Here is an 18,381-nt window from a genome sequence, read left to right on the forward strand (position 1 = left end):
GCGCTATTTTACGAGCATCTCTCTTCCTAAGTAAACATAGATAAACTAGATCCCATCCCCGTCAGTCACTGTACCGCTCTGTTCCTTCTTCTTTTTCACCAAATACGAGCTGTTCTGTTCCCGATTCACGTAACCGGAGTCGTTCGTTTCTCTCGATGGGGCACAAGTCGAAAAACGCATTAGCGATGCACGTGACGCTGCAGTCGGGACACGAAACTGCGCCAGTGACAGACTCCCCTATGCATCAAACAGTGTATATACGTGCGAACTTAGAATTCATACGTACACGCACGTACGTGTGTTTCATCGGTATACGGGACGATATCCGTGCAAATGTGAGCGTCGATCGACACAGGTCACAGCTACGGAATCTCCCCTCTAATGGATTTCACTCATTTTTCTCCCCCGATAGCCCCGCAGTCGCCAGCAACCCCAACGACATCTCGAACGCCTTTAAGGTTTATTCATTCGACTGCCGAAGCGGTCGAGAAAGGCGACGATATAGACCAGTGACAGCCAATTGTCCGTAGCCACCGATAACGTGTAGCCTGTAGTCTGGTTATTTCAAGTGGACAGACGTTTCTAGGTCCCACAACATACTTATATTTTGCTTAAAATCTTCCGAGGTTCGATATTTTTTCAGTCGCAGATATTTGCACGTTTACGAATACTCGTATCGATATCAGTTACCTAAAATTCCGAAATTAATTAACCGCGGTAACTGAATGTGTACGTTTATCAATGATTCGAACTATACAGCTGATTTCTGTTATCGTTCCATCTTTGATACCTCGGACAGGTGCTGGTTATTTTCGCAATCTGATCGTACGCGTGTCACCTCTACAAGTAAATAAATAATATTTCTCTGTTAGATAGTAATACGTGCACAAACGTTACCGTCTTTGAAGTAACCGATAATGGGATTATGAGGAAGGTTCAGAGACTAAATACAGTTTTAAGATTCGTTTATTATTCGGTTATTATCATTGCTCGAGTGTCTGATAACGACCAATCGGAGTAACGATGATGTATTTAAACAACGTAATTTTAGCTACTCTGGCATGACACGGAAATGATTTTGATTTAATTCTCGCTCAGATAACTTTGATTTCTGTGCATCACGAGTATATTAATCAAAATTAACGATATAAATACTCGAGCATCGTGTAATATCCAGTTGTTGACAAATGTAGGTTTCTATTTTCTAATTCTATTGGCATTCTGCTAATCTTATCGAGCCCGATAGGATACGAAACAGATACAGATACACATACGAAGTCAGACCTGTCAAAACTCAAATAAAACGGAAACAAGTTATTATAGATGCGATACAGATAACATCGAAGGCTATCGAAGGAAAGCTGTTTAATTTCTTCGTTTCTCCTTGTAGATGAACGAAGACATCGGAAAATACTTTAACGTTTCATCGCAAATTGATTGATAAAACAAAAAGCGCGATTCTGATCGGGCGGTGAAGACGTCAAACGGTAAAGAGTATCGAAGTGAAATCGAAGTAACATCAAACAACGACATATCACATTTTTCGTAACACCTAATAAATTTTCGAAATCTATAAGTCTAAAAAATGAAAAACTACAAAGTTCCAAAATCTGAAAGTTCGAAAATTGCGAAGCTACAAAATTTTGTCGGACGTTTCGATCGTTATGAAACGACGAGAAAGTGGCAGAGGGCGAAGAAAATTGAAAGGAAACGAGGGAACAAGCTCGAGTGGAATAGATAGAAGAAGCCAGGCCGTAATTTGTGTCGTTTCTTGTTCGACGAACTTTACCAAGTGCCTATTTGCCTTATCGACTCTCACCCTCTTTTCTCTGCCGCCCTCGAGTTCCTCCTTCGCGTCTCCTCGCTCTTTTTTACACCCGGGCTCCTGCTTGCTCGAGTCGTCCTTGCTCAGGAAGAACAGGCCGCGGCACGCAATCTCGAAAAGCTACGTAACTCGCATGCTTCCACTGCGTTTCCACGAACGAGAAGTCCTTCCACGGTCATCTTGATAATGGAAGGAAGAATTACTACGATAATCGTCGCGTTGGATGATCGTTGATTAGGCCCTACATTGCCCTACATTCCTTCTCACCGGCAATTCGATACTCGCGCTTCCAATTCTATTCGTTTTCGAGACTTCTACTCGTTTGCTTTACGTCATCTACGTCATCCGAATTGGACTAGGCTACTTGTGTCGCGTGTAAGAAGAACAAGGGCGAACGAGATGAAATCGTCGACGAACGTGTCCAAAGTTCAATTGATATTCGTAATGATGAAAACGATGATTAAGTACTCACGATTGCCGTTGAAAATCATGTCAACGGACAGATTCGAGGAGAAAGTTTCGGTACTGCGGTCGTGGTCCTTCCGTTAGAACTCGAGGCACGATTAGTGTCAGAAATAAAAACGACACAACGATAGCATGCATGACGCGCGAGTGTTTACCGAAGAATCAGCCGAAACCGTTTTCGCTGGAAATCGAACCGAGCCGACCGACGACACTTTCGCGTTATCTGATTCTATCTGTTCGGCCACCCTTTGTCATTATCATATCGGAACGACACACGATGAAAACGACATAAGTACTCCATCCGTTGTTCGGCCGAAAATTCATCCACTATCGCATACCTGTCCGATTGATAACACCTGTCGCGCGATGTTACGTCATTTACGCGTGTGTCATAGATTAGCCGAAATAGAATTCTTGTGTAACGAATCACTTTCCGACTTTGTGCCGGAACTTTGATAATTCCGGAGAAAATTTAGTCTAGGTAAATGAAGAAGGATTTCTAATTTCAAGTTTGCTGAAACAGGAGTTGGGATTTCATATTAATGTCTAAGTGCCGTGCATCCTTGGTACAAACATTATTATATGTACCAAGAAAATTGAACAAACAAGGTTATACGCATTGTTAAGACCTAACAGAAGCGTACCGCTGCGTGCTACGTAATACGGAAGACTACACCCACGCCTTGGCCGTATGATACTGGTAATTAATAAGCTGAGATACCGAAGCGAATAAAAAAACCGGTATAAGCAAGTTTCTAATCGATATATTTGCGTTATCTGTCGATGCGCGGTTAGCTATCGATTTACGTGCAAAATGATGACACAAAAACACGATTTGTATCGGACTATCGAGCAAAGTCCAATGACTATATATCAGATAACGCGACAAAGAGACAATCACAACAGTACGATCGCGAGTCTATTAATATCGTCTGTAAATACATCTTGATTGGAGTAGGAAAAATGGTCCAGATCAGTTGTATCGGCAATGCACAGCAGAGAGGCTGGAAAGAGAAGCTCCAAACCCAAGACCACCTGTGCAGCGTGGGATCGTCGGGATTCCTCGTGTGATGTTCCCGTATGTGTCACGAGGGCTTCAGCAGCCTAAACAACCGGCCGGCATCGCGAGATAAAGAAGCACCGAGAAGCCTTTGGAGACACTCGTGGCCCTTGTTTGCACCGAGCCAGATAAAACTGAAGAGGCCACAGTCGGTGACATCCGGGATCTTCCTGGGGATCTACTCTGATTATTCTCTTAATGACCTTGCATTGCTTATGGCTATCGTCTGGCTTCCTGTTAACCGCGTCGGATTTCCTTCTTTCTTAATTTTCTTTCTTTCTACTACACATACTTCACTGAAACGATCACTTCTACATAGACGAAATATTGTCTAACAGAAGGGATAGTGAACATTTTACATTACACAGATTTGCTGATTTTCTATTCGTAACAACAATAAAAGCAAAAGGGTTAGCAATTAACCTCTCGACTCAAAAAAAAGAAGATAAAATCACCGTCACGGTACCAAAATATCTCGGATGCTCAGACATCCTACTTCCGGTAAATAGGAAAATTCGGGCACTAGCAGTGTGGGAGGATCGTCGACGATGGGTCGACGGTTGTATCTCGTGAACGATTGAAGCGGTTAGGTAGATGGTGAGAAAGCTCGACGAGAGGATCCGTGTAGCAAGTGTCGAAGAATCGCGTTCACGGGTACGGAGTTTGTTCGGTGATTTATGCGAAGGACTCGTAGGACTATCGGTGATCCTGGCGGGTCAGTTGCGCGGCTGGTTGGCAGGCAGGCGTGAAATGAAGCTTCGAATTCGAGAGGCGCAGTCGTGCTTTGGCCGTTCGGTGACACAGTAGCTAGGGGGGCCAATGAATGTCCGAGTTCTTTATGGGGCAACCTGAGACCGCAGAGACGAACGCGGTACCAGGAGGACGTCCATCAAAGGGTTCCAAATAATTACCGCCTGTGGGTTCTGCAGCCACGAAAATCGGACTAAAACGCGTCGACGAAAGGAGCTACGGTGATAAGTCGGTGAAACGTTTTCTTTTCTTGTTTTTTTCTTCTTCTCTCCGCTCTTTCTATGCGGAGAAAAAAAGAGCCTCTTTTCTTGACACGGCTATATATCAGATCCTAAGTCAATAACATCGGCCAATAAAATTCTCGTTTGTAAAAGAAAACCGAAACGATCGGTTTTTATTCGCCCCACGATCGGTAATGCTCCTTCGGGAAATTGTAAACAAGATAAACGAACAAACGCGGTTTTCACCGCGTGTTTGCGTTTGCGACTTGTTTCTATTTTCCTCTTCTCTTTGCCACCTTTATCGGGGAAATCGTTTTTTAACGCGCGTTAACTAGCGAGACACTGGGGCGTATCTCTTCGAAGGGAAGCTTTGTAGCTTCTTCGAGTTCCAAAGTGTTTGATCGATGGATCCTCGAGGCTTCGGACCGGAAATTATGCGTCAGCCTATCGTCCACGCCGGAAGTGACGGCACGGCGCCACCGCAACGATCACGCCACTATCTGCCGTTTTGCTGATTGCATTTTCTTTCGTGAGTCGGGAAACTTCCGGCGTGTTTGTTTTTCGCACGGTCGGCCGTCCGCGAGAGGAACGGCGACAATTTCCTTGGTACGCGACAAAAATCTTCCTCCACGAACGCGACGGAGACATTCCTGTATTTCTAAGTTCTTAAATTCTCGAATTTCTAAAAGCTTCTTGCGCAATGTGGCTATTAAAAAATATAGGAAATTCCAGTTACACCAGTGAGTGGAGTATGGTAAACGTTGAGAAACCTGCTGAAAGAATCAATTGGCATTCGAGGAACGCTTAACGATCTCCTCATCGATTTGCCTGCAAATTTGTCCAGTTGGAACGACGAGGTAAGAGGTTGGAAATCGTTGAAATCGAAAACGCGTCGCGTGCCGTTAAGACACGCGAGTTCCAGACGCATTCATATTTTAATGAGGACATTGTGAGCGAGGTCAGATGTTGGTAACCATACGCCATTGTGCTTGATCTTCCAGGTTATCGTAGTTAGTCGCGTGTAACGTTAAAAAGAAGGGATCCGCCCACGAAAGATCGTCTTTTGCTAGAATCGGCAGGGGACTCGACAGAGATCCTCCTCCTTGGAGAAACTGGATACCCCAGGGGGGTCTGAAAATAATGCCTCACCTATTGCAAATGATCGCAAGAAAAGCACGTTTCACAATGCCTTATCCTGTTTTATAGTCCTTTATCTGTGATTTCATTCGAATCTGCAGACTGAATCTCTAAATATTGTTAAAAATTGCTGAAGGGGCTTCGAAGACCTCCTATTTCCACTAAAACGCGCGAAACACTGACGGAAAGCGATTCTTCTACTTTTTGACTGCTAATAAACGAAGAAACGCATTACCAACGAGAACAAATTTTTCTGAAAGGGGTCGAAACGTCAACAGCACCTGTTTACGAACGCGAGGGGATCACACGTTGCTGGTTATCATACGTAACGTATCATTTTCCATCCACTTCCCGACCATCGTCAGCTGTCCATAATAGGCTGCAATTAAACTCGACTCGTTTCGCGAAACGTTACCACGAATCAATTTCAAATTTCACAATTACCTGGCTTATCAACGTTTCACCCTTCGAACGAGATAGAACAACTGGAATGTCATTAGAGAAAACTATCCGATTGGGAGGGTGAAAAGGATGGCGGATATAAACGAGAACGGGTGAAACATTGAACCGGCAGAAGATACGGGGAAAGAAGTCACGCTTCGAAGTTCGAGGGGGTTGAATGTCGGTGACCGGACATGAACGAACTTTCGGATTAGGACGAAATAACTGGAATTACGGGCAATCCGCGAGCTTCGAAGGACCGATAAATCAAGGCTGGAAGCACGAGCATCCGGTAGCTCATACCATTGGCCTGGTACACGCAACAGAGAGCTGCTCGCCCCGCTTCGTCCAATAATCCCCGCCTGACAAAACGATGGAACGATCGGATTGGAAATAAGGGATGTTCCTCCGAAATCTCGACCTTTCGGACGATCCAACTTCGTCACGCGATCGCAGGACTTAGACCGTATTTCCACTTACGATCACCGCGCGACGGTAACGTCACGGCGCTACTCCTCGGGATATCTCGGTCGCGTGCGACTGCAGAGGATTCTAGTTTTCTCACTCATACGAGTGACGCCCCGCCAAACTCACATCTACCGATCGATCGATACACTTTATTCCTAGAAAAATCTTCTTGCTTTCGATCGAGCAAACAAAAGCCGACCGATTTTCGACGTTTCCATAAAAACGAGCCGAAATCTGAGGGAGGTGAACGCTCGCCACTGCTCCGGAAACGCGTCGACGAATAACAATGGACGCATCTCGATCGACGAGGACTAAACCGTAAATTACGATCGGGATCTAAACCTGAAAATGCTCGACGCTATCTACGATCGCGAGAACGAGAAAGAGAGAAAAAATCGGCAAGAGAATCTGAACCGCCCAGCGGAGGGTAGATATGTTTCGTTGCATCTGTCGTCACGCCCTTTCCCGTCCACGCGTGTGTGTTTCGCGATGGTCCGTGTGTGCGTTTCGCGTACACGCGAAGTCACACGTCGACCATCGGTCGTGAACAGAGTTGAGGGATGTTTTTCAGTTTGGGGTCGCGGGAGAAGGGCCTAAATGTTTTATTACTTAATCATAACGCTCGGGGGCGGGTTGCGAGATGCGGTGGGGGTTGAAGGGGTGGCATAATGCGTACGTCGGAGGGTATTCGATGGAATTATTCTACGAACCAATTATTCATGTGCGTTGAACGAACTTCGAAGGACGAGACTGTAAGTCCGCGATAAATCATGGTGATATCTCGAGGTAGGGTCGTATGCGGTGTATGATCATGAGGACGCTGTGAACGAATATTCGAGAAAGAAAAAATTAGTCGTTTTACGATTAGATATATATTCTAGAAAGTAATAAGGAAGTTGCAAGCGTCTAGAACTTGTTTCGAAGTAAACATAAAAACTTTACAACTATAAAACGTTCGTAGACACGTATTAATTGATAATCTCTGATTTCAGGAGGGATCTTTTCGACAACTTCCTGGTAGCATGCATAATAAAATGTACGATCGTAGTCGGAGGAGAGTTCCTTATCGTCTACGGTGTACAGAGTATAAGAAGGAATGTCGAACAATTCGTGGCTCGCGATTTGTAGGGGTGATTTCCACGGGAGATACGGGCCTCGTGGCCTGATTCCAGCAAGCATATTGTTCGCTGCCGAAAAAATGCGAACGACTCAATTAGCTCGATAAAGAGGGGTTTGCGGCGCACGTTTTACGCACGAAACAGGAGAGAGGGATGATAAAATGGACGAGAGAGTGAATGCGCATTGACGCGAGAACCACCGTGACAAAAGGGCTGAGGCATCCCCGCTTATTGTCGTTCGCGCCCCGTGAATATCCTGGCTGCTCGTGCGTTCGTCTGCGTGATCGATACGCTTGTGTGCGTGTAGAAAAGTACACTATATAACTACATTAGGGGTCGCAACCTTTCCCCGTAGCACGCGCCAGCTGGCTCATTGTTAAATTACGGCCCCACCGATATCTGTTTGTCAACGGCGTAGAATCATGATCGTAAAGATTTACAAACTCCATTCTTGTCCTCTCGAAAGCGGTCAAATACGATACAACCTCTTTCGTTAACATTCGAACCCGTTTTAAACCACGATCGGTGTTCCTCGAGTTTTTCCAATCAGAATATATCTCGATATCTATTAGTATGGCAGGTTTTACGAATTCTGCTTCATTTTCACGAGAACGGATAATGTTTAATGTCGGTGGATACCCACGCCAATGGAAGGATCATCCTCTAATGTATTTACACGGGGTGGAGACAGAGCTAGCCGAGGGGTGAGATTTGTCACCCTGCACGCGGGACGATACGTGTCGTACACGGACCACGCTTGTATCAACCATTGTCATCCGAGCTGAAAGATTAAGCTAATTTCACACATGTCCGCCCGCTTCGTGCCATTCACCTACGTCCACGGGTTGACAGTTGACAGTGTCGCGTGACATAATACGAAACTATGCCCCATCTGATGAATGACTGGCTTCAAAAGATGACGTTCGAATGACGACCCTTATTCTCCTCGCAAATTAATATAACATTTGTTATCCGAAAGAGTTCCACTTCTCTCGACGTTCGTTAGAATTTCCAATTTCGTGCACCCCGGAAACAACTAACGATTTATGGATAAAATCGGGAAGAATCCAGCGGACAGTTGTCCCGTGGAAGATGCAACATCTGCTCGGATGTCCCGGTCGATTAGTCGGGTTCTGTCCGGCGGATCGTCCGAACACGCGTGAGGCACGGCTACTTGCTTCTGGAAGAAGATCCCGCCCACATCCTTCGAGGTTTACGATTACGTAATGTTCTACATATGTCCAACGACGACACACGTGTCCCCTTGCTTCTGTCTAACGTACACGAGCTACCGAATCTATTTTAGTAAAATGGAATCTATCGAATAGATCGATACATGTTTGCATAATGTTCCATTTCTTATCGATGAAAATGTAGACGATACGAGTACTTGACACATAGTAATCAGAAAGAAATTGGAGATCATATCTCGCAGGGTACTTGGGAGTACAAACTTTTTCAACACGATCGAATAATTTGTAAATAAATTTGAACGATCAATTAGTAAAATCTGATTATCATAACCGAAACGAAGGAAGAGGAGATGCGCGTGTAATTTGCCGCTGAGCCGTTGGCTCACGGTACCCTCTTCATTCCCACGCGACCTACGACCTCCGCGTAGTCTGTTGCACGGTCCCATCGCGAATGAGTCGCAAAAAAAGGCGAAGGAAGGGGGTGTCGGTAATGGTAGGAGGATTGGCAGGACCATCGTGTCCTGGCCAGTGTCATTTGACACAGTCCTAAACCCGATTCGCGCCACAAGCTGATCCTCGCTCTTCTTCTTTTCTCGTGTCCTTTCTATACCTCTTCTTCGCTCTTCCCGTACACCCTTCTTTCTCTTGCGGGCCGTGGAGTTTTTGTCCCGGCAGTGGCCGTTCCCAAGCGAAGAACAAACGGCAGAACCACACACGCGAGGAATCCAGAAACGCGGGTGTGTTCGTGACGCGTACGAGTACCGTGTACAAACGATCCTCGTTGCGACGGTGGAGGACCGTGTCCAAAAGTGTACGTAGAAATACGTGCACGGTCTCACGCGAAAACGTACGCGTTCGAGGGATCGGAACGAGTTTGTGCGAAACACACGAGCGAGATTCGTGGGTGTGCGCGCGTGTGTGTGAAGCTGCGAGAGGCGGGTGATCACGATTCCCAGAGCGGAATTCAATTGAAAGAACGGTCCGCGAATCTCTCGTGAAGATAAGGGAGACCGCCATTCAGGGAAGAATAGAAGCATGGTGTGGAGGGTTAGAAAGACATTCGGGACCGAAAGACGTCTCGAAGTCCACCGAAGAAGATAATCAACCCCCTTTTGTACAAGTTACTCGATAACGACTCTACTTTCTCAGGAGCAAGATTCTTTTCTCGCATGTCGAGTCGTTCGCATCGCGTAAATTAGAGGATCGTTAATATTTCTGCAGTTTAGAAAGGAAGATCGAGCCAGCGAATTGGAGGCTTCGTCGAAGTATCGTATATCGAGACGGACGCCAAATGAAACCTATACTAATACAAAATTGAATTCCACTGCGCATACGTATCCACCTTGCCGGAGGAGCATTACCCTCGTGCACGTACCTTCGCCAGGACAAAATAGACGCAACAGCCGTACGTGCCTCGAAACGGCAACATGTTCCTCGGTCTACGTGTTTATTCTTTCTTCTGTCACTGTACACTGCTTTAAATATTGCGGGGTGCGAACTTGCGGGAGGGTAAGATCGGAGGACAGGGAACGCGTTGATTAGCGACACCAAAACAAAAATTCCTGCTTTTCAAATACATTTCAAACTCCGACTATTTTAAGAACATTACTCCATCGTCGGATACTAAACGGCGACACTTCAGATAAAAGGAAGAGCAGCGGGTTACGTGAAAAGTGGCACTCGGTATTTTCCAGAAGTAGCGGGACGTTTACTACCGCTCGAAGAAGGGTGCAAAGTGATATTAGAAAATTAAAAGTTTGAAGGAAAAGCAAAGGGCTTATCGACTGTTTGCCGACTCGGTGGCCGTATCGATTTCAAGTCCGAAAGGTCTGTCAAACTTGAAACGCAGCGTGACATCCTCTTCGCGCGCGTAAATCTCCGGTCCATCGTAAAACTCGAGCGTCTGGCCTGCTGATACACAAACAATCGACCACAACCGCAAGCATTGTACACCCTTCGGACGAGAATGATCGTAAAACCGCGTCTCGATCGATAAATCTTTCGAACCTGTCTAAACACGATCTAGAATCGCGTAACGTGCATTTCTTTCTCTTACGAGTCGGAATAGAAACGATCGAGTAGGTAGGTTTTCGACTCCGATCCGGTATACGTCGATGTAACTAGAACTTCTTGTCAAAATATCTCTCTTAAAATTCCTCTATCACGAGAGACTAATTTTCAAGCGAATCAGAAGAGAACGTTTACTAATTTTCAATCGAATCAGAAGAAACTCGGAATATAGACGATTCGCAACTGCTTGCTTGACCGAAGTCTATTTATCTACGTAACGACGAGGATAAACGTTTTCCCGTTCTTTAGCCGTCCGTCCGAGGGATAATTTAATCGCCTGGCCCGCAATCGTTACGATCCAGCTTGGTTTTATGCTAAATTATGCGTCGCTGTTGCTCCAATGAAAATTCACATACCTACGCACACGTCATGCATTTCGTAGCCGATGCGGTACAACGTGGTGCAGCAACAACGTGGCAGCGCGCTAATGCGATAGACGTGCCAGAGGGCATAAGGGGGTGGGGAGGGAGGTGGATTAGGTGGTCGTGCACGATGTGTCGTGTGTCGTGTGTACGAGGTTTTCCTCCTTCGACGTTGTCGCAACGTTGTCGACCAGAAGTGGCAGCGCGAGGGAGACGTACAGCACGGAAAGGAATGGTAACTCGAGCAAGAGAAAGCGAGAAAGAGAGAGGGTGAAGAGCAAAGAAAGGAAAGAGAGGGAGGACGAAGGAAAAAAAAAAGGAAATCTGTAGAGCTAATTCGCGTGCCAGATAACGCGGTGGCCGTGCAAGGCTGTGTGTGCTATCGTTGAAATGGTCTCCGCCGAGTCACGGAGGGGGTTGGTCAGGGCAGGGAAAGGCCACTGTCGACTTATGCCAGGGGGTGGTAAGATGATCTTATCGCACCCTCTCTCCCCCTCTCCCTGTCCTTCCTCCTTCGTTTTTTCCTTCGCTACCTTTCGCTAACCCCCTTCTTCTGTCCCGCTCTTTCTTTCTTTTCTCTCTAACCCTTCTTAGCTAACTGCCTTTATCCCCTCCCACCCCTGATGACAATATCGCGTGGCCGCTGAGATAACCGCTCGTGTCATTCCTACATCGACTACCTACTTCTCAGTCCGACTAACGGCTACAGCCTGTCCCACAACACCGTATATACCTAACATATCTTCGTTCCTACTTATCTCTAGTGTAAAAACGCTCTACACCGATCGAAAGTACATATCAAACACCGTTACGCACTTATTAAACCTAACCTAACCCACCACCGCTTCCGTTGGACTTAAAAAATTATCTCCGAGCTTATCGTAATCTATTTGAAATTTAAGGGTCAAATGGGTCGAAGACGTATCGGTGAAAATCCTGTACGCTTTGGATCGCGTATTTCGGAGTCTCGTTCTCGTTGATGGTCGCGAGTACGTTTTGTGAGACGAGCTGTAGATGGTTCTTGGTGTGTACTCCTCGAGTAGGGACACTTTCGCGGTTGCACGAGAGCCGGAGTAGTAACATGGTCGAACGGCGATTGTCATCAGGAAAATCTTACGTCCACGTTGGACACCAAGGAAATGAGAATGGAAGTTATTACGTTACGGAACAAGGAACGTAGGAGAGGGTGGCGCTTGACGTTATCGAGTATTCGATTCCCTTTAATACCAGATTCATTAGACTTTTATCTGATCAAAGGACTGGTACCTACTACGTTGTTACAGCTATCCACGAGCGAAAAGAATGTTACGTCTAAATTATACCGCGTTTACAACCGCCTCGCGAGAGAAACAAGAAAACTGTTACGATGTTACTAACTTCGTACAACGAAACGATTTCCATAAAAATTGTTGACCTTTAAGCTTAATCGAATCTTACGTGACCAACGAGCGACGAATTTACATGAGAACACGTGTGTGTATTATCGCCGGTGAATTTTTCATCGAGTCACAGCGAGGCGTTAGATCGATTATAAATCCCCGGAATTCTGGCCCAGTTCAATGGAAGCCGGGATCGCGGACTGACCAGCGAAAAGTGATGGTAACGTTGACGGGAGCGTAGCTGTTGCTGTGGTAGTGGAATGACGTTGCGGGAAATGAGTCTCGTAAAACAATGCTAGACACGCGAACGCTTCGAGAAAGTGGCTCGATCGTGGACTCGCTTCTCGAAACGTACGTTCATATCATCTTTGCCCGGTGTCCTCGACGTTAATTAATGTTTCGTCGATTTATCTTTGTGATTCTCGCGTTGCATGTCTTTACCGCATGCATAAATTTCCGATTATGAAACTTACAGGAACCGAAGACTTTTTTTCGCGCGCGAAATGTGTTCGATCTTTGTGCGAATCCAAGCGAGAAGTTTCGTTACGGCGAATGGTAGACAAGGACGGTTCTTAATGTACGAAAGTTCATGCGTGGACACGCGTGCTCATCCGTTACGGTATTCGTCCCTTTCTCGCTTCGCGTGCGAATATCAACAGCCGTTTCTGCTGCGACCAAGTACCGAGAACCGCCCAAATAAACAAGAATTTTTAACGAAGGTACCGGCAAAATGACCAATTTGTACATCGTTTCTCGAAAGAATGGATATCCTAATAGGTATAAGCGGTGGATGTTCATTCTTGATGTATAATCTTTCGGAGAAAACCTTCCGAGAAAGCTTTGCGAGTTAATCCTTTCGACGATGCTAAGGACATGAGGAGATCGGTATGCAGTTCGAGACAAATATTTAATAGATATATAGATTTGTTGCGATCACCTTTTATTAACCCAATCCCGTACAATTTCTCGCGTGTCAAAAAGAAGAAAAATTAAAAAATATGATAAATCGAATAAAAGCACTCCTCTCGTTCCAACAAGAGTTTTTGATCGAAGCAGGACCGGTGCGTTCGACACGATTCCTTTTCAGACAAGCTCGAAATATCGAGACGAATAAACGTAGACTCTAACATCCAGGCAATCGCAAAGCTCGCTAGCGCAACGTGTCAGCCGCATTCAGGCGCAGCGTACCCGTCCGCTTCGCGATTCGATGCAGAAGGCGATCACGAGCTCTTCGCGATACGATTTCGTTTGATATCGACCAATCGAGAGCGAGGTAACACGTCGAACGATCGCGAATCGACGGCGAAGTTGGGACGGATATTTATCGAGGGAACAATCGTTACGTTGGAAAGGGAATCGTGATAGCGATCCGACACGATGAATGCCTAATTAGATGATTAATCGTCCAATAGCCAACTACGACCAGCTTATCGCTCGAGCGTGCTTTTTGACGGCAACATACCACGGCACGAAGCCTAAATCACGTTCATCTAATGATCATTTTTTGTTGGTTTAAACGGCCGTGAACGGGATCGAATTCTAGGAAAGGGGTGCCAAAACTGTGCCTCGTCGATCTGCTCTTACAAATACGTATAAAATAATAAAGAAGAATGCAATCTCGTAATCCTCATTGTTTAAAGATTCTTTTACTGCACGGCAAACAATGGACTGTTTTCAAGTAATAATAATTGGATACGACAGATAGGAATAAGGATGCAGAAATTTAATCGCGGTATCGACCGGTAGCTCCGACTGCTTGTTCCAGCGAAAAAAAACGAAGGACGAAATCCCGCAAGAAATAATAATCCAGCGATAAATTATCGGCATTATCGCGAGTGGTTCGATATAGAGGAATCTAGTTGTTCCCCGATGCGTTTGTCCGTCGCGGCTGATTGGCCGCGTTTGTTTCAGCCCGGCCTGATTGCATTCCGCCGGAAACGGCAAACAAATGACAAACAGGGCTACCTTATCGTTAATTGGCGGAGGCGAGAGCAGGCAAGAAAAGAGTCAAGGAAGACTTGCGGAATTATTATGGCGCTGCTCGACCAACGGGGCAGAGGGAGAGGAGAGAACAGGAGGCTGGAAGAAAAGGGCGAAGAGGAAAACCGAAGAAGGAGCGGAGACGATTGTTCGTACTTTCTGTTATCGGATTTGCATGGCCGCGTGCAGCTATTCGAGAGGGTATTGTTGGCATTTTAATTCATACAGCACAGAGAATCGATCACGTCCAGTCGTCCAATAACCGAACAGCGTATATTTACCGAATCATGACGTCACGCTGTGCCCGATGATTTTCTTCATTGTTTCTTCGAATCATCCATCAACCACCTTTCCATCCCCGTCACATCCCTCTCACCGAGTACGCGATATCGTGACTAATTAACTCGCAACGGTCAATACCACCGTCGCACCGAGTGATCGTTTCATTACTCGACAAGCGTCGGTTCGTTAGGAAAAATTCAAAGCGCCACGAAACTCCTCGCGTGACTTCCAAACGTACTATGGCACATGTCATGTTTCTATGCAAAACGTGGCTGCGCCAATGAAAATTATTGAAATTCTGTGCCACTCGCGAAATTCGATGCTCAAATGTTCTCCATGCTGTGGAAATTTCAGTGCGCTGTAATTTCAAGAAAGCGAGATGTTACGCGAGTCACAATGCGAAGACGCGTAGCAACGCGGAGATACATGAAGCGCGAAAGTACACCTCGTGGAGATACAACGCGGTGGTACACAGCATGCAGTAGTTAGCCGGAAATTTTCGAACATTCCACGAACGAATCTTCTTATTCCCAGGAAAGAAGATGCTTTTAATTGAGACTGTCCGGGGGTGGAAGCACCGTAAAAGGAAGAAGAAGAGGAGGAGGTGGGATCGGAGGTAGCAGGAGTCTCCCGCAAGACGAGAATGGACTGACCTACCTTAGGATCATCCGATCTATTCATACTCCTTATTCAATCGTGTTCTCTCAGGATGCGAGACAAAAGCACCGATGAAACAGAACCTCTCTGTCTCCCTCGGCCCTTCATCCCCCGCACGGCACTCTGTGCGTATGTTTCTTTGGCTTTGTCTCCTCTCGGATACGACTTCCGGTGCCGCGGCTAGACGCAACCCTCAATGGGATGATGCGTCTTTGAAACGCGTGGTAGCTGGATTCCGCGATTATTCCTGCGGTTTGCCCGTGATGGACCCCTCTTCTCTCTTTCTACTTCCTATCAGTTTCAAAAATTTCCTGTCTGTTTACAGGCACAATGCCTCCGACAACTCAACCACGTCTGACGGATCGTAGAAACTGATATATGTACTCGACCCACGATTTGACGTTCAATACGTAACGGTAAAAACTCCCTCCCCTTAGGTTTTCAAAGTTTGAACTTTCATGCACGGGCTGGATGCAGTGGAAACAGTCGCTCGTAGTTGGACACGTTAAAATTTCAATCGACAGATACGAGTGGGCGGTTTTCAAATTTAATCGTTCTATTAAGCTTCATGCATCGATTGTTAGAATTATTTTTAATTTAGTAGCAGGGTGAAATATTAAAATATTGGCGGTTTGTAAGAGATTTTAAATTGAAAAATCCGCACCTAGCGAATACTCGATTGTCCTCGTACGTCCTCCCTTTTTCACCTCTTTCCTTCCGTGCCTCGGAGTCCCTTCACGATGAAACACGAGGGTAAGTTGGTGGATGGATGGTCTATTGTTTCGCCGACTCGTGAGTCAAGCGTTAACGGATTTTGTCTTACAGATTACTGGATCCCTTGAAAGTGGCTGCTGTCGTTCGAGCGTGGCATACCGTGGGAAGCTTTATTATAAATCGCGAGCACGATATAAATCATCCCCCATGTAAAACGCCCCTGACAAATACCTTGTACAATCAAACTGTCTACGACCAATTCGTCTTTTCTCTTTATTTAACCCTTTCGTAAATTTTGCGCCGAATTTCATTGAGGCGATTCAATCGCTGAAAGTTAATTACGAACAAGTCGAAAGTTAAAATTGAAGAACCAAATTATTCTGAATAGTTGTAATTACATTCTTAACAGCAAAACGATTAAAGCGTTTATTCGTTACAAGAAGTTAATTATGCATGAAGCATTTGTAACGTGCTTCGATCGATCGGTATGCACGAAATCGTGAAGAAGGGTTTGAGAAAGTAGGCCAACTATCGAAAAGGGAATGCTTGCACCCTTTGTCCGAGGGTGAAGTGAGCCATCGATGTCAAAGTATTGTGACTCGAGAGAGACATCAGGGCGATCATGCACAGCCGTCCTTCATCAATTCGGCCGGCCGAAAGTCGTCGGTAAAAAAGTTAACCGCGCACCGCCATTCAGAATATAACAATAAATTAACGTTGGCTCGCTGTACGGGCCGATCTTTTGTCCACCAAGCGATTCCTCATTGTTAACCGGCAAACAAAGGGAGATCGATTCACGTTCTTGTCGGGCAAATGGTTCTTTGACCGTCTAAAACTATTCAAAATGTAGACGAACCGATGATTAAAAAATTTTCGCTAACGCACTTTACAACTCACAGAAATCTGTGCCTCGCGTTTCCGTAGATTATCTCGCCAGACTTAACGCATAGACCAACATTTCCGCATTTTCCATTATTTTAATCGAATTAGGAACTAATTGTGATGGGAGAATTAGGTATATTTAGCTAAATATTCTAGGGGTTATATCAGCTTCGAGTCACCGAATATGAAATTCTCGAGTTAAACGACGATGGCGTTTAGTTTGAAAGAAGAAGAAGTAGGTAATCTTTTCCAAGAAGTCAAACATGGTGACTGTCACGAATGGGCGGGACATTTGAAAGTACATAACCACGAAGGTGGAGGCGGAGGACGAGCAAAGTGACTAGACAATACAGAAAAAGAAATGATATCGACGTTGCGAATGCGCCAGCGCGAGAACCGCCTACTAGTCTTTCCACGGTGTCGTTCAGACACGATGACACGTCCAGAACACCTAACAATATTATCAGGAGCATACCGCAATAATTATGCGCCTATGTTCAACAACAACGTCGTCAAATCCGCTCCGATGCTTCCATCTCGCAGTTCTACTTGCTCTAACTTGGATTTAAGGTTTTTCAAGTTTTATTTTAAACGTGAAATAAATAATTAATTCTTCCATCTGAAATTTCTAATGAGTTTCGATAAATCGTGGTCTATATGATTCTGATCAGTAAAGTTTGCATCGTCAGATTAGTGTGTATAAGGTTATGAAAACCTCAAAATTATATTTGTGCGTGCCTTCTTTTAAAGAATTAATGGGCCGAAAGTGTTGAAATCGAGCAATTGCAAATGGAAGTTGAACGGTCATATGTATATTTCAGTGTTTAACATCTGCAGCTAGTCACGCAATCAGTTTGGTAAAAATAAAGCTTGTCGAATTACTGACGGCGGGTATCGCGAGATCACGAATGGGAAAGACAAAAGCTCGTTTCGAAACGGCAATCTTGAAAATGAGTTTTATATAGTCTCATGCCGCGGTGTGCTTTTATAGCCTCGTCGAGTAAGTTCCGCGGAAAAGCTCGTAATGTCTTGCGTTTTAATACGGCAGTTTCTAGAGTGCGACCAAATAGCCTTCCTCTCCGAAGTGTTTTTACCATTTACGCTAAATCGGATCCATTTGTTCGGCGAAATATCATTTGTTTCGCTCGCGTAATTAAAATATCTCGGGCACGCTCAAGAATAGAAGTTACGAATCAACTGTTCGATCATAGGCTAAAGAGGGTCTTGATAAATTGCAATTAATTATAATTTTCTCACATGTTAAAACCATTTTTGATTGTAAGCATCTGTAGGTGTGGATCATGTCAAAGTTCAACGAAATTAGGAATAGAATAAGTTATATTTGTACGCTCTTTAGAAACTAATAATTTAAAAAAT

At 45.2% G+C, this 18,381-nt stretch overlaps 1 protein-coding gene and 1 long non-coding RNA gene across 4 annotated transcripts in view; one reads left to right on the forward strand and one right to left on the reverse strand.

The window, feature by feature from the left end:
- The window catches only part of LOC100879622 (transcription factor hamlet), an 81,921-nt gene that overhangs the window by 41,886 nt on the left and 21,654 nt on the right, over nt 1–18,381 (reverse strand). The window contains exon 1 of one of the 3 annotated variants that reach the window (XM_076530350.1): nt 2,298–2,446. The exons of the other annotated variants lie outside the window; for them this stretch is intronic. Coding sequence (XP_076386465.1) covers nt 2,298–2,316 — 19 coding nt within the window. The 5' untranslated portion in view covers nt 2,317–2,446. Of the gene's footprint in view, nt 1–2,297; nt 2,447–18,381 lie in introns of those variants that run through there. 3 annotated transcript variants of the gene reach the window in all.
- LOC143264315 (uncharacterized) lies at nt 8,903–16,389 on the forward strand. Its single transcript, XR_013037970.1, has 3 exons — nt 8,903–14,670; nt 15,286–16,161; nt 16,234–16,389. It is a non-coding gene; the product is annotated as an uncharacterized LOC143264315 (long non-coding RNA).

Source organism: Megachile rotundata, chromosome 4, assembly GCF_050947335.1.
Source record: "Megachile rotundata isolate GNS110a chromosome 4, iyMegRotu1, whole genome shotgun sequence".
Lineage (NCBI taxonomy): Eukaryota > Metazoa > Arthropoda > Insecta > Hymenoptera > Megachilidae > Megachile > Megachile rotundata.